The 15,005-nt window shown below is 40.8% G+C and overlaps 1 protein-coding gene across 1 annotated transcript in view; it reads right to left on the reverse strand.

Moving 5' to 3' along the window:
• The window catches only part of SYT9 (synaptotagmin IX), a 275,950-nt gene that overhangs the window by 85,168 nt on the left and 175,777 nt on the right, over nucleotides 1–15,005 (reverse strand). The window contains exon 4 of the mRNA XM_006885446.1: nucleotides 436–556. Coding sequence (XP_006885508.1) covers nucleotides 436–556 — 121 coding nt within the window. The remainder of the gene's footprint in view (nucleotides 1–435; nucleotides 557–15,005) is intronic.

Below are 15,005 nucleotides of genomic sequence, written 5' to 3' on the forward strand. Positions count from 1 at the left end.
CTTCTAAGAAATCTATCTTCTTTACTTTCATCTCTTCCTCTTCGCCATTCTTCTCAGCCTTGTGCTCTAACAAAAGCTTCAGCCCATACTCTCAACATTATCACTCTAACTAGGCCTTGTCCTACACCAAGATTGTTATAAGACCAACATGAGACCTTCTAAAGGGCCTCCACACTGTTTATTAAATTCAGCTCTCCCAAAGAACACTGAAGTTGACGTACCCCGTGTAACCTTGGTAGCCATTCCCTCCTCCAGTCTCTTTCATCTGCCTTAATTCTTTAGCTTGAGTGTGGATAGCAAACAAGGGCACTGAACCCACAGTAACATGACAAATTAATACCCAGGAGATTGGTTCCAGAGTCCCAGTGCTTTACTACTCTACTAGAAACTTCATCAAGTTTAGAATAAAGGAAGAAGAACTTAAAAGTATCTTACCTGATGCTCCTGTTATATCCATTGCCTTTAAATTCCTTGCTTTTATAATGGTGATGGTCAGCCTGCCAGCAGTTGGAAGATAGCACAGGGAAAACATCAACTCTCCAAGATCCACATTGTCCTGTTGACAAAACACAAATGAAACGTCAGACAGTGCCTCATTCTGATGTGCACAAAGATCAGCCAATGGACGAGACCACACTGACCCTTTGCCCATGACATGAGTCCCAGGTGCCTCTCCCTTCATGGTGGTCACACAGAACACATCCCTATATTTTGGGAACTCCAAACCCTAAAGAACACACAATCCATATTTAGATGGTGTCTTAAGATATTTAGAGTTGCTATAACAGAAATAATACAAGTAGACTTTTAACAAATAGAAATTTATTTTATCACACTGTAGGAGACTACAAATTCAGAGTGCCAACTTTAGAGGAAAGTTTTTCTCCTTGTTAGCCCACAGTTTACAAATAAAGCTCTTGTTTCCTTTCAGTGTCTGTGGGTTTGGCAGTCTTTGGAGATCTCCATGTGTCCTGGTATCATTCGTTGCCTGGACATACTCTGCTCTTGGATCCTCTTTCTTGGTAGCACTGAAGTTCCCTCTCTGCTCTCCTCTTTTCTTTTCTCCACAATCAGGGCTGTGATATGAGCAAGAACACTGCATTCCATCCTAAAATTGGTTGGCTGATAACATCATGACAGATTATTACATCATTATGTAACTGCAAAACAACTTACAATCATGACTCAGGCAAGCTGACATATCTTTAGGGTGGATCCAACTCAACTCATGACAGATGGCAAAGCTGTTGGGGCTGTACTGGACCACTGCCACGATTTATGCACTGCATCCGGCCATACACAACCTCACATGGGTGCATTTTGCTCAGCTCACTACCCCAATACAGAGTTCCCCCACATGCAAAGCCCTCACAAAGTCCTCCACAGAGCTCCATTTATCTCACTGCACACAACCAACATCCAGGAACAAAGTCACACAAAGTGCTACCCAGCATGTACTTCCATACTTTCAGCCAGCAGACTGACAGCCATGTGTGGTGCCAAGTTAAAATAGTGGGTCACAAAGGCCCATACAGATTTCCCTACACAAGGAGGTTAGGTGGTGCAAGCAATGTACAATTGGTTGCTAACCTGAAGTTAGTAGTTTGAACTCACCCTACAGTTCTATAAAGGAAAGGCTTGGCAATTTAAAAAATATTATTTTGGTTTGCATACAAAATTCATATGTTGTTGTTATGTGCAGCTGAGTTGCTTGTGACTCATAGCAACATTATGTAAAATAGCCTTGAAGCCTGCCCTATCCTGAGCCAGTCTCACTGACTCCAACACACCTACCTCCAACACCGCAGTTACTGTGTCAATCCATCCTACCTGGCGTCTTCCCCTGTGCTGTCCCTCCATCTTTCCAAGCATGATGTTTTTTTTCCCCCCAAGAATCCAAAGTATGTGAGATGGAGCTTCAAAATCCTAGCCTCTAAGAAGAAACTTGGTTTCACTCTCTCCAGGACAGACCTATTTGTTTCCTTGGTGGTCCATGGTATGGTTAAGACTCATCCCCAGCACCACAACTCAAAGACAATGATTCTTCTTCCATCATCCTTAGTAATTTTCCAGCTCTCTGATGCATAGCAAGTAATTGCAAAGACTTACGGCCTGGATCAGATGCACCTTAGTCTCTGGTCTAACATCATTATTTCTCAATACTCTGGAGAGGTCGCTGATAACATATTTTCCCAGTGCAATTCATCTTTTGATTTCCTAGCTGCTGGTGACAAGAGGGTAGATTTTGGTGCTGACAAGCTGTAATTGTTAACCTCAAATTCTTCTCCGTTTATAATGGTGCTGCCAGTTGGCCCAGTGGTGAGAATCTTTGTTCTGTGTTTAATATATGTTCATTGTGCTTCACATTCCTTCATTCACATTGTGTTCCATATGATCATTCCCATACACTGATTTAGAATCACCACTGATCTATGCCTATTATCACCCTGTCTTTTCAGGTTCCCACTGAATCCTTCCTAATTCATTCCCCTCCTCCCTCTGCCAACCAAACTGTGTGGCATGAAATTGGGCCAGGTTTCAATCTATTGGACACAGGGTCACTATCAGTTAAAGAGGACTTGATGACACTTATCAACAACTCAGTCCCCTAAACGTCTCTTGTAAGAAAGAAACTGAAGACCAGGTTTCAAGCTTCCTCAGATGGTGTAGGTGGATTCACAATGTCACTGACCACTGTGAAATGCACTCAAGATCAGATAAATACAAATACAGGTGATACCATGAAGACACAGGAACCATAAACTGTAGAAAGCCCCCTTTGTGATAAGAAATCTATTAAACTTGTTCAAAGTTTACCTTGTGAAACGAATTTCATTTTACCCAAAGTAGTATCATTGTTTCTTATAAGAAAACTTTAAAACCCTACATTAGCTGAGCAGTCAAGGTGCTCTTATCACTTAAATCCCCTGGACACTACCTGAGGACTTGTGCAAATGACTGTGGGCTCGCCAACTCACCTGGCTGCCTGCTATCAGGTGATCTCTGCAAAGGAGGAGAGCATGATTCAACCAGTTGTGCCAAAGATGAACCAATGGTTGATTTCCTAGTCTAGACTGCCTCCCTATGCATTAATAACTAGCTCAAGTCAAGCCTTCTTGTTTCTTTTGACCAGAGAAATCTCCTTGTGTGCAATTTATTTGCCTGAGTAAATCCTGTTGTTGTTGTCGTGTGCTGGCAAGTCAGAAAGGACCCATAAGTGAACGTCCATAGGGTTTTCAGATACAGTAAATTGCACAGGAGGAGACTGCTCTGGTGGAGGAGCTGGTGGCCTCAAATTGTGTGCCTTTGGGATTGTAGTACAGCTTCTTACCACTAGACCACCAGAGCTCTCAGAGGGAAAAAAATCCTAGAGGCTTCAATTAATTTTATATCTCAATTAATGTGACCCTTAAAAGTGCCCTTCATTGTCTATATTTCCCCTAATACCTCTGCATGTAGTTGTATACCTGTATACCTCCCCTGATCACACACACACAGAGCATTTTACAAAACTCTCCGCACCTTCAGAGTCTTGGGCACCAGCTGGCCACACACCACCACCTGTACAAACTAGAACCTGGCTCTTTTAGACCTATAGACACCTTGTCCTCCAGGGAGCTCTGCAGAAAGCCCTGACTAAGCCTGGGAGCAGGAACCATGTTCTCCTGTTTCCCCACAGGTCTGATAACACCAGCCTACTAACCTGGTCGCTCCCAGGCATGATCAGAGCCCCAACATGATGAATCTCACTGGGAGAGGAGAACAGACCTGAGTGCACCCAGACAGATGGCCCATGCTCCTCATCCTTATGGTTCCCAGTTTGCGACAGCCCTTTCCTTCCCTTGGTGTGTCTCTAAGGAGCCCCGATTTCCCTCTGCAAGGAAGACATCCTCGGGCTCTTTACAGTCATTCAAATAGGTCAGAAGACGCATTCTCTTATTTCTGTTTAGCCCAGGGAGAATGTAAGCAGAAAGGAGGAGGAGGGAAAGAAGCCAATTCATTTAGTTTCCAATTCTGAGAGATACCTGAGGTTATCGAGCTGGGTGCCTGTGCCTAATTAATACAGTTTCACACTGACAATGCTCCAGGGAGTCAGGTTTTTACCCTTAACATCCACAGCTTCCCCACCCCTTCTCAAGTCTCTATGGATGCGTCTATTTTTACAAGCACAGATTCGGCTCTGGAAGGTCACCTTGCCCAACCTCCCAGCCTTTACTGCTTCCACAGGAGGATGAGGCAAAGGAAATCTATTTGGTCGCTAAGGTAGATGGATTGCTCTGCATCGTCATACATCCACCACCACGTATAAATCACCTCACAATGCACGCCCGGCTCTCCTAGATCCTGGACCCCTGACCTCAGGAGGCCTGGGTGACGGCATCACCCTCTTTATGTGAGAGTGTGGAGTGGGAGTAGTATTTTACCGGAAGGGAGTGTCCCATGGGCAGGCCCTGGATAGTCTGGGGATGCGAGTTTTCTCTTGCAGAGGAGAGCCTGTCTTTATTGAAGACAGAACATCTGATCCTCAAAAGCTTTCAGGCAGGAAGCAGGGAGCAGAAGGGCAGCAGCTGTCCCCAAGATTCAACTTTGTCCTTCCTTAGTCCCTGGACCATTCCAGTGCTCCCAGACCTTCCTTAAACAGAAAGACCCCAGCTGTCACATTCTTTTCTCAAAAGGTTTCCCATCACATCCAGCTTTCTTCTTTTCTCCCTTTTTCCTATCCAGAAAACTTGGTTTGACAAAGGAAATGGAAAAGTACTCTAAACCATACCTATGAAGGTTGTGAACCATTCATTCTTTCAGCCTCTATTTCCTGATGGCTCTGAGTGTACAGATGTTATGTGGGGGTTGGAACTGAAAAATATAGTGAGTCTACACCCTGTCCTCTAAGGTTAATGCATTTAATTCAAAGTGGTTTTCAGGTTACTTTCCTGCTAAGTATTTCGTTTTTCGCCTCAACACAAACTCCATTTACAAATATTATGTGTCCAACCGTAAGTTAAAAGGAAAATAATAAACTCTTGGACTTATTGATAAATTCAGAATGTGAACCAGGGCTTTAAAAGAACAAAAGTAAACTAATGAAAGATTATCAAAGAAGAAATGTTAGGTTCATTTTTCAAGTGTTTTAAAAGATATTTATAGTTTTCTACATTATAGGTACATACAATTCAAATACAGATGATTTCAGGCTGACAATTTTTTAAAAATCTCCCTTTCTCATCTGAGTGGTGCTAGTGGTTAATGTGTTTAGCTAATAAAGGAAAAGCTGAAAGTTTCAGTTCATCCATGATGTTCTTATGTGTAGTCGAGTCGCCTGCGACGCACAGCGATCCTATGTACAACAGCTCTGAACTCTGCTCTATCTTGAGCCAACCTCATTGTCTCTGACACACCTACCCCCACGCCCCCAGTCACTGGGCAAATCTTTCTCAGTCAGGGTCTTCCTCTCTTGCCCTGACCCTCTACCCTTCCAAGCATGATGCCCCTCTCCAAAAACTGGTCCCTCCTTGCAATATACCCAAACTATGTCAGACAAAGCTTCAAAATCCTTGCCTCCAAGGGGCAGCCTGATTTCACCCTCTCCAGGACAAACCTGCTTGTTCTCTTCACAGTCCATGCTATATTCACTATCCTTCTCCAGCACCACAACTCAAAGGCATCAATTCTTCCATCATCCTTAGTCACTGTAGCTCTCTGATGTATAGTAAGTAACTGCAAAGACCATGGCCTAGATCAGATGCACCTTAATCTCTAGACTGACATCACTGATCTTCAGTACTTTGGAGAAGTCCCTGACAGCAGATTTTTCCAGTTCAATTCGTCTTTTGATTTCCTGGCTTCAGGTGCCAAGAGTGTCGATTGTGGAGGCAAGCAAGATGAAGCTGTTAACAAATTAAATCTCTTCGCCATCTATCGTGATGCTGCCAATTGGCCCAGTGGTGAAAATCTCTATTTTCTTGATGTTGAGCTTCAATCCATAGTGAAGGTTTCATTCAGTCTTGCAAATGCCTCAGGTCTTCCTCAGTTTTAGAAAACAAGGTTGTGTCATCTGCATAATGCAGGTTGTTGATAAATCTTCCTCAAATCTTGATGTCACATTCCTCCTCATAAAGCTCAGCCTCCCAGATGATCCTTTCTGCATATAGATTGAAAAAGTATGGAGATAAGATGCATCCCAGGTGTACACCTTTCTGATTTTGAACCATGCAGTGTTTCCTTGTTCTGTTCTGATGACTGCCTCCTGGTCCAAGTATAGTTTTCGTATAAGCACATTCAAGTGTTCTGGGGTTCCCATTCTTCTCAGAGTCAGCCACAGTTTGTTGTGATCCACACAATCAAATGCCTTTGTATAGTCAATGAAACACAGATAGACATTCCTCTGGTATTCTCTGCTTTCAGCCAAGATCTTCTAACATTGGCTATAATGTCTGAAGAGCCAACTCTTGCATGAGACCACTCATAAATGCCTTTTAAAGAAATACGTGGAAAATACACTTCTGAAACCAGTCATTAAAAAATCTATGAAATACAAGTTCTACTCTGAGACACACGGGTTGCCATGAGTGGGGGCTCACTTTTTTATGCCAATTATTTTGTGGTTTTTTTTCATATGTAGATCAAAGAGTGAATGTTTGGTTTGTTTTTCAAGTGCTTTAAAAAGAAATCTCTAAGTGTTCTTACATGTGTATGTGTATACACAAAGTATATATAAATATTCTTTCACAATTACATATAAATTAGGTGACTCTGGTGGCATAAGTGGTAAGAAGCTGTGCTGCACTCCCAAAGGCATGTGGTTCAAATCCACCAGCTGCTCTGTGGGAGAATGACAGGTAATCTCCTCCCCTTGATTTACTGCCTCTGAAAACCCACTAGAGGGTTGGTTCTGACTCAGTGGCACACAACAACAACACATACATAATTTACATACAGATCTCTATATAAATAGATATTACACACATATAAATATATATACACACACACATACACTTAATATCTGTGTATGTCATGCCTTTCCCCAGAGTAACCATGCTAAATAATCACTATATTTTTTAATTCATTCATTCATGTAGGGGACTTGATAGCACCTAACAACATCCTCAAATCATTCGGTTAATATCTCCTGTGTTTGTGGCTGTTGAGCGTCATTTTTTCAGGGGGTACAGTAAGACTTGAAGCTGCAGTGGTGAATACTGACAAGGTCCTCTGAGGAGAGATGGGCTTCCTGGGATATGGGACGAGGGTTCATGGGCACCTGACGTAACTCTCCTTTCTTTTCATTTGACATGAAATTTGGGTCATAATCCCTATAATATTTGCAAAGACTACCTTCAACCACTGTATTCATTTCTGAGGACTGCTAGAAGTAACTGTAAATTGAGTGGCTATAAAGAAACAAATTTATTCTCTCACAGATCTGAAGCTACAAGTCCTAAATCTGGGTGTTAGCAGGAACATGCTCTCCCAGAGGCTGCAGGCATGGAATCTTTCCTAGCTTCTGCTAGCTTCTGGAGCCCCCAGGCATTTCTTGGTTTGTGCCCTCGTAACTCTAATCTCTGCCTCTTTTCTCACAGGATCTTCTTTTTTCTGTTATTCTGTGTTATTTCTGTTTGTGTTTGTGTGTTCTCTTCATATGAAGATTGCAGGTTAAGGTGATTGGGCCACATCCTACCCAGGATGACATCACACAAACTAATTACATCAGCAACCACCTTGTTTCCAAGTAAGGTCACATTCTGAGGTTTCAGAGGTTAGAACTTCAATTTATCTTTTTTAACTGGACAAAATGTAATCCATAACAAATTTATTTGTGTCCCCCTCAAAATACATCTATATAATGATGTCATGTAGAACTTACATAATGAATGATCCCCTGTAATCTTATAAACCAAGCAGTTGTAAAGTGATTAAGGGTAGGAAGCAATGTCCTTAATCCCATCACAACCCTAATTCTATGTGTGGAGTTTCCCTGGGATGTAGCCTGTAAAATCTTGGATCTCTTAAGAGATAAAAACAAGAAAGAGATGGGGTTAGTTGGAGCTTGGTATCACCAAGACAGAAGATAGGTGAACAGAGCATATTCTTTGGACTCAGGTCTCTGTTCTTAGAAACTCACAGACACAGGGGAAAAACAAAACATATAGTAATCTCCAAGGAATGCCAGGTCAGGTGGCCAGACACTGAAGGAAACAAGGGCCTTTCTCCAGCACTGACACAGAGAGAACATCACCCTCTAGAGCCAACATTTTGAATTTAGATTTCTAGCTCTGCACCTTAGTGGTCAAAAGTTGAGCTACCATCACAAAAGTACAGGATTCAAATCCACCTGATGTTCTGTGGGAGAAGGAAGGGCAATTCCCTCTCCTATGATTTACTGCCTCTAAAAACCTGCTATGGGGTCAGCTACAGGTTGGTTCCGACTTGATGGCAAACAACAACAGTGTCCTAGAAGAGAGCCCTGATGGCTTAGCGGTAAGGAGTTGTGTTGTCAATCCAAAGGTAGGAGGTCAGAAGCCACCCAGCTGCTCAGTGGGAGAAAGATGGGTGATCTCCTTCTGTGTGGTTTACTGCTAGAAAGACAGCTATGAGTCAGTTCTGACTGGAGAGTACATAATAACAAAGTTTCCTAAATTGTAAGAGAATAAATTGATTTTAAAATCATCCACTTGTGGCATCTGTTATAACAGCACTAGGTAACTAAGGCACACAGTGAATCTCCACTAGAAAGAACTTTGCTTCTACAAGGATTCATAAGGTTCATGCAAAGGTACAGCATTCCTAGGTGGAACTACTTGTGTTTGACGACTCACCTACAGGCTGGAGGTTTGAACCCACCCACCAGTGCTGTGCGAAAAAGATCTGGAGAGCTGTAACACACAGGCTCACTATGAGCCAGAACAAGCTTAAAAGCAATAGGTTATTAGAGGCATCTTTTGACTGGAAGGAAGCAGTACTCACACCAGGTGGGGAGAGGCCTGGAATGCTGGCCAGGTGCAAGGCAGCCTCCCATAACCAAGAATTGATTACTTGGTCCAAAATGTCAATCCTGCCATCCTAAATATCTCAGCCTTACACAGAAAAGCTTAGATTAGATGATGAATGACATTTTTTATCCCTTGAATTCTGCTAAAAGTTCACTCGCTATAAAAGGGTGGTAGAGTATTTTGTTCCTTTTACAGCTTGACAATAATCAACGATATATAAGTGTCACTGGCAATTGAGTGCCCTCAAGAAAGTACAAGAGGAAAGAAAAAGCCATATAAATGTGCTCCTCTGTGGCCAAGTTCCGTACTGTTGACAAGATATATTAAAATTTTATAGCAAAGGTGTTCGAAGTCTCAACCTGCCAATCTGTAACTGTCTATGACTTGTTTACCTGTGGTCTATGTTAAACATAGTTTCGTGCTTATGTGGTTTTGCACAGTCACTAAAAAAATTCCCCTTTTTTGGGTTTTCTGGTGAACTCCATGAAATTCTATACTATATATAGCTGTTATTGCTATTGACCGAGACTCACAGCAACCCTATGAACAAGAGATATGAGCTTTGCCCTATCCTGTCTCATTCTTAGCCTCTAATATGCTTGGCCCATTGTCACTGTCACTGTCACTGTGTTAAGCCATCTTATTGAAGGTTTCCTCTCTCTGACCCTCTGCCTTTCTCATCATGAAATCTATGTGAGATGAAGTTTCACAACCCTCTCCTCTAAGGAGCACCCTGGTTGCAATTCCTCTAAGACAGATTTGTTTGTTAGTAGTTCAAAGTATCTTCAATACTCTTCATTAACACCACAATGCAATGGAATTAAATGTTCTTTGGCCTTTCATATTCACTGTCCAATTTGCAGATGCACAGGAAGCAAAACGGAAAAGACCACAGCTTGTGTCAGGCACACATTAGTTTGTAACTAACATCCTATATATAAAGTAGAACTATTTCTTAAAGTCAGACCATATAGTTTAAAGATCTACACTAAAAATTCACTTCACCAAAAGAATAAGTAAAATAAGACAACAAAGAATTATCCCTAAGAAGCCTAGGAAAACAAATCAAATCCACTTCTATTAAGTCTATTCCAATTCAAAGTAACTCTGCAGGACAGAGTAGAATCGCCAGACATTTCCCAGGCTGTCATTCTTAGCTGAAGCACACGTCACACCATTCTTCCTTGGAGTAGGTGATGTGTTCCAACTGCTGACTTTTTGGTCAGTAGTCAGGATTTTTAGTCACTGTGCCACCAAAGCTTCTGTTCTGGATTTAGTGTGTTCCCTTAAAAAATGTGTTTATTTGAATGGAAGATGACTTGCCAGTGCTTTGGATATAGTGATATGGTCTGCTAGTTTGGTTATGATACCCTATGAGCAGATAAACCAATCTGTTATAAAAGGATTAGGCTGTGAGGTTGTTGCTGTTATGTGTCACTGAGTCCACTACAACTCACAGCAACCCTATGAACAATAGCTTCAAATCCTGCTGTATCTTGAACCAATTCTACTGTCTCTGACATACCTGTCCCCATTGTGACAGTCACTATGTCTCATCCAGGGTCTTCCTCTCCTGCACTGACCCTCTACCCTTCCAACCATGATTTCCTTCTCCAAGGACTGGTCCCTCCTGGTAACATGCATAAAGAATGTGAAGTGGAGTTTGAAAATTCTTGCCTCCTGGTTTTACCCTCTCCAAGAGAGACAGATCTGTTTGTTCTCTTGGCAGTTCATGGTAGCATATTCAATACTCTTCTGCAGCACCACAATTCAGAGGCATAGATCCTTCTGTCATCTTTGGTTACTGCACAGTTCTCTGATGTAGAGCATGTAATTGAGGAGACCATGGCTAGGATCAGACACACATTAGTTCTCTAAATTGACATCATAGCTCTTCAGCACTCTAGAGAGGTCCTTGAGAGTAGATTTTCCCAATACGACTCATCTTTTGATTTCCTGACTGCTGGTGCAGAATGTTGATTGGTGGAACTGAGCAAGATGAAATTGTTAACAATCTCCGTCTTTTCTCCATCTATCATGGTGAAGCCAATTGACCCAGTGATAAGAATCTTTGTTTTCTTGATGTTGACATGAAATCAATACTGGAGACTGCAGTTCGGACCTTCCGCAGTAAATACTTCAAGTCCTCTTCAGTTTCAAGCACCGTGGTGTCATCTGCATAATGCAGGTTGTTCAAGAGTCTTCCTTCAATTCTGATGCCACATGAGTCTAGACTCTGGAAAGATCTCTTCTGAATAAAGATTGAAAGGTAGGGAGCAAGGATATATCCCTGACACACTTCTTTTTCTAAAAAAAATAATTTTGAATCATGTAGTGTTTCCTTGCTCTGTTCTGACGACTGCTTCCTGGTCTAAGTATGGGTTTCACATGGGCACAATCAAATGTTCTGGGATTCTCGTTCTTCTCCAGGTTAGCACCAATTTGATCCACACAGTCAAATAAAGTCAACAAAACACAGATAAACACTCTTCTAGTACTCTCTGCTTTCAGTCAAAATCTAGCTGACATTGGTTATGATGTTCTAAATGCCACAGACTCTTCTAAACCTAGCTTGTATTTCAAGCAGTTCTCTATTGATGCAATGTTCCAGTCATTTTTGGACAATCTTCAACAAGATTTTGTTTGCATGTTCTATTGGAACATAGCTTTGTATTTCGTATTTGTACTTTTTAAGGGTGTGATATAATTCCTTAATCCTGTCATATCCCTGATCCCAAGTAAGGGAAGTTTCCTTGTTCTATAGCCTGTAATTCCTTTTGTTTTACAAGAGATAAAAGAAGAGAGAGCAACAGCAGAGGATGAGACCTCAGTATGACTAAGAAAAAGGAATCAGGAGTGAAGTGAGCCTTTTAGACACGGTTTTAGCCAGATTCAATATGTGGTGAGCTTGTAAGATCCAGGAAAAGTGAAGCCAAGAACATGATGACCTCCAAGGATTGCCAGGTCTACAAATGCTAAAAGAAGACAAAGCTTTGTGGGTTTTTTCCCCCCCCTGAACTGAGAGAAAGCTTTTCCTAGAGTTGACACTCTGAATTCAGACTTCTAGACTCTTAAAGTACAAGAGAGTAAATATCTGCTTATTTCTGTTATAGCAACACTAGATAACTAAGATAGCTCCTAATATGACAACAAAAGAGATAAAACAGATACTTAAAAAAATCCCTTAACCTCTCAGAGCATCCATTTTCTAATCTGTAGCAGACATATTGCATTTCTGCTAAAATTCAGTGTTGAACTTTATATAATAATAAAAAAATGTTGACCAAAAAAAATCCAAAGAAGCAGAAAAAGAAGTAAAAAGGAACAAGATTAGATGACAAAAACTTCACAAGTAACAAGATGATAAATACTTTTTCTCTTCCAGTCTCATAGCTTTGTGTTCACAAGATGATGCTGTCATGGCTTCCACTACTTAATTTAGTATTTAAATGTCCTTTATTTTATTAATAATTTTCTATTCTTCTTTCAAAGTATTATTCCTTCATTTATAACAGGTTTACAATTAAATTAATAACACTTAAGCTGTGATGAAAAGTTTCTCATTTCTTTTTTTCAGAATGCCACATTAACTTCCTTCTTCAGAGACATTTTTTGTAACATTTTTGCTTGAAGAAGTCTGTGGAGATTTTTTCCTCCCAGTGAGAATTCACAGGTAATTTTTTTAAAAAGCCAAAACAGACCTTTGTGTGACAACATGCACTACTTCTTGAAAAAATAAAAGTTGGTTAGGCACAGAAATTAGGTTAAAGTTATCCTTGAATCATTTTATATTTTCACAATATCTTCTAACACTTCATGTTCCAGCTGGCATGTTTGATACAATTCTTTTGTAGGGTTTATGATGTACTTCTTTATCTTTGACTGCAGTTTTAGGATTTTCTCCACATCCTTGTATTTTGTACTTTAAAAAAATTTCTCCAGAAGGTATTTAGATAATTTTTAAAGGTTCCCTGCTTTTGCTTAGTGAGATGGATGCTAATTAGAATTCTTCATAATTGCTTTAATCTCTTTTTCTTCAGTTGTCAGTTGATGTAATTACTTTTTAAAAGACTTATTTATTATTTAAATTTTCATTTGGGTGAAGGTTTACAGAGCAAATGGGTTTTTCATTCAACAGATTGTATTAATTTTGTTTGGTGTCAGTGACTGCAATCCCTCTCATGAAGTATCACGCATCTCAGTTCTAAACCATGTGTTTCTTGTTTCTGCCTTCCTTCTTATCCTTTCCTGCCTTCTAAACTTTGTCCTCAGACGCTGCCCCTTTGATTTTGACTAGTTACCTAAATAATGTATATCTCATTAATGTTACTGCTTATCTTATATTGGTTACATGCCATTGAGTTTAGTATAACTCATAGCAACCCTATGAACAAAAGAAGTGAACCCTTTCTTACCCTGTGCCAGCCTCACAATCTCTGACATACTTGAATCCATTGCTGCCGTCACTGTTGTCAATTCAACCTGGTTGAGGGCTCTCCTCTCTCCTTCGTTGTCTCTCCATCTTTCTAGGTATGATGTCCTTGTTCAAGGAAAAGCCTCTCCAGCAACATGACCAAAGTATGTGAGACGAAGTCTGCCATTCTTGCCTCCAAGGAGCACTCTGGCTGCACATTCTCCGATGTATATATACTTGTTCTTCCAGCAGTTCATAGGATATTCAGCATTCTTCCCCAACACCACAGTTAAAACTCTTCTGTCATCCTTATTCATTGTCCAACTCTCAGTAGCATAGCAAGTCTGAAAAGACAATGGTATGAATCAGGCACACCTTACTCCTCAATTAACATTACTGCTCCTCAAGAATTTGGAGAGGCCCTTGTCTGTATACTTTTCCCAGTGCAATATCCTTCTTGATCTCCTGACTACTGAGCAAGTGTACTGACTGTGGATCCAAGTAAGATGAAGTTGTTGAGAGTTTCAATCTTTTATCCATCTATTAGTCCAATGGTGAGAATTTTTCTTTTCTTGACACTGAGAGATGTATTTCTAAATAAATCATGGTTCAAAGTGAAAATCACAGTAAACTTAGAAATATATTAAACTGCATGATAAAAATGCTACTTGTGAAAGAAAAATGTTGATAAATAGGCATTGTTGTTGTTGTTATGTGCCATCAAATCACCTGCAACTCAATGACCCTTTGCCACACCTACCCTCATTGCCCCAGTTACTGTTGTCAATCCATCTCATCTGAGGTCTTCCTCTCCTGCGCTGTCCCTTCACCCTTCCAAGCACGAAGTCCTTCTCTAAGGACTGGTCGCACCTGGCCACAAGTCCAAACTATGTGAGATGGAGCTTCAAAATGCTTGTCTCTAAGGAGCAACTTGGTTTCACCCTCTCTAAGAGAGAACTCTTTGTTCTCTTGGCAATACATGCTGAATGTTCAATACTCTTCTCCAGCACCACAACTCAAAGACATCAATTCTTCTTCTGTTATCCTTAGTCACTGTCCAGCTCTCTAATGCACAGTAAGTACATGAAAAGATCATGGACTAGGTTAGACGCACCTTGGTTTCTACACTGACATCACTGCTATTTAAGAACTCTGGAGAGATCCCTGACAGCAGATTTTCCTAATGCAGTTCATATTTTGATTTCTTGACTGCTGGTGCAAAGTGCTGACTGTGGAACCAAACATGCTGAAATTGTTAACAGCCTCAATCTCTTCTCCATCTATCACAGTATGACCAATTGGCCCAGATTCCTTTGTTTTCTTGATGTGGAGCTTCAATGCACATATTCAAAATTACAGTCCTTGGCCTTCTACAGCAAAAATTTCAAGTTGTCCTCAGTTTCAGCAAGCAAGGTTGTATTATCTGCATAACACAGATTGTTGATGGGTCTTCCTCCAATTTTGCTTTAAATACATATGTTGTTGCCATTGTTACTGTGTACCAGAGTCAAAACTGATCCATACCTGATTCTCTGGTTTGTTTCAGAGGCAATTTATTTGCACAGGAGGAGATTGTCTTTTCCCCAAGGAGTAGCTGATGGATT

This window comes from Elephantulus edwardii, unplaced genomic scaffold, assembly GCF_000299155.1.
Source record: "Elephantulus edwardii isolate Elephantulus edwardi_28Jun2011 unplaced genomic scaffold, EleEdw1.0 scaffold00044, whole genome shotgun sequence".
In the NCBI taxonomy this organism is placed as follows: Eukaryota; Metazoa; Chordata; class Mammalia; order Macroscelidea; family Macroscelididae; genus Elephantulus; species Elephantulus edwardii.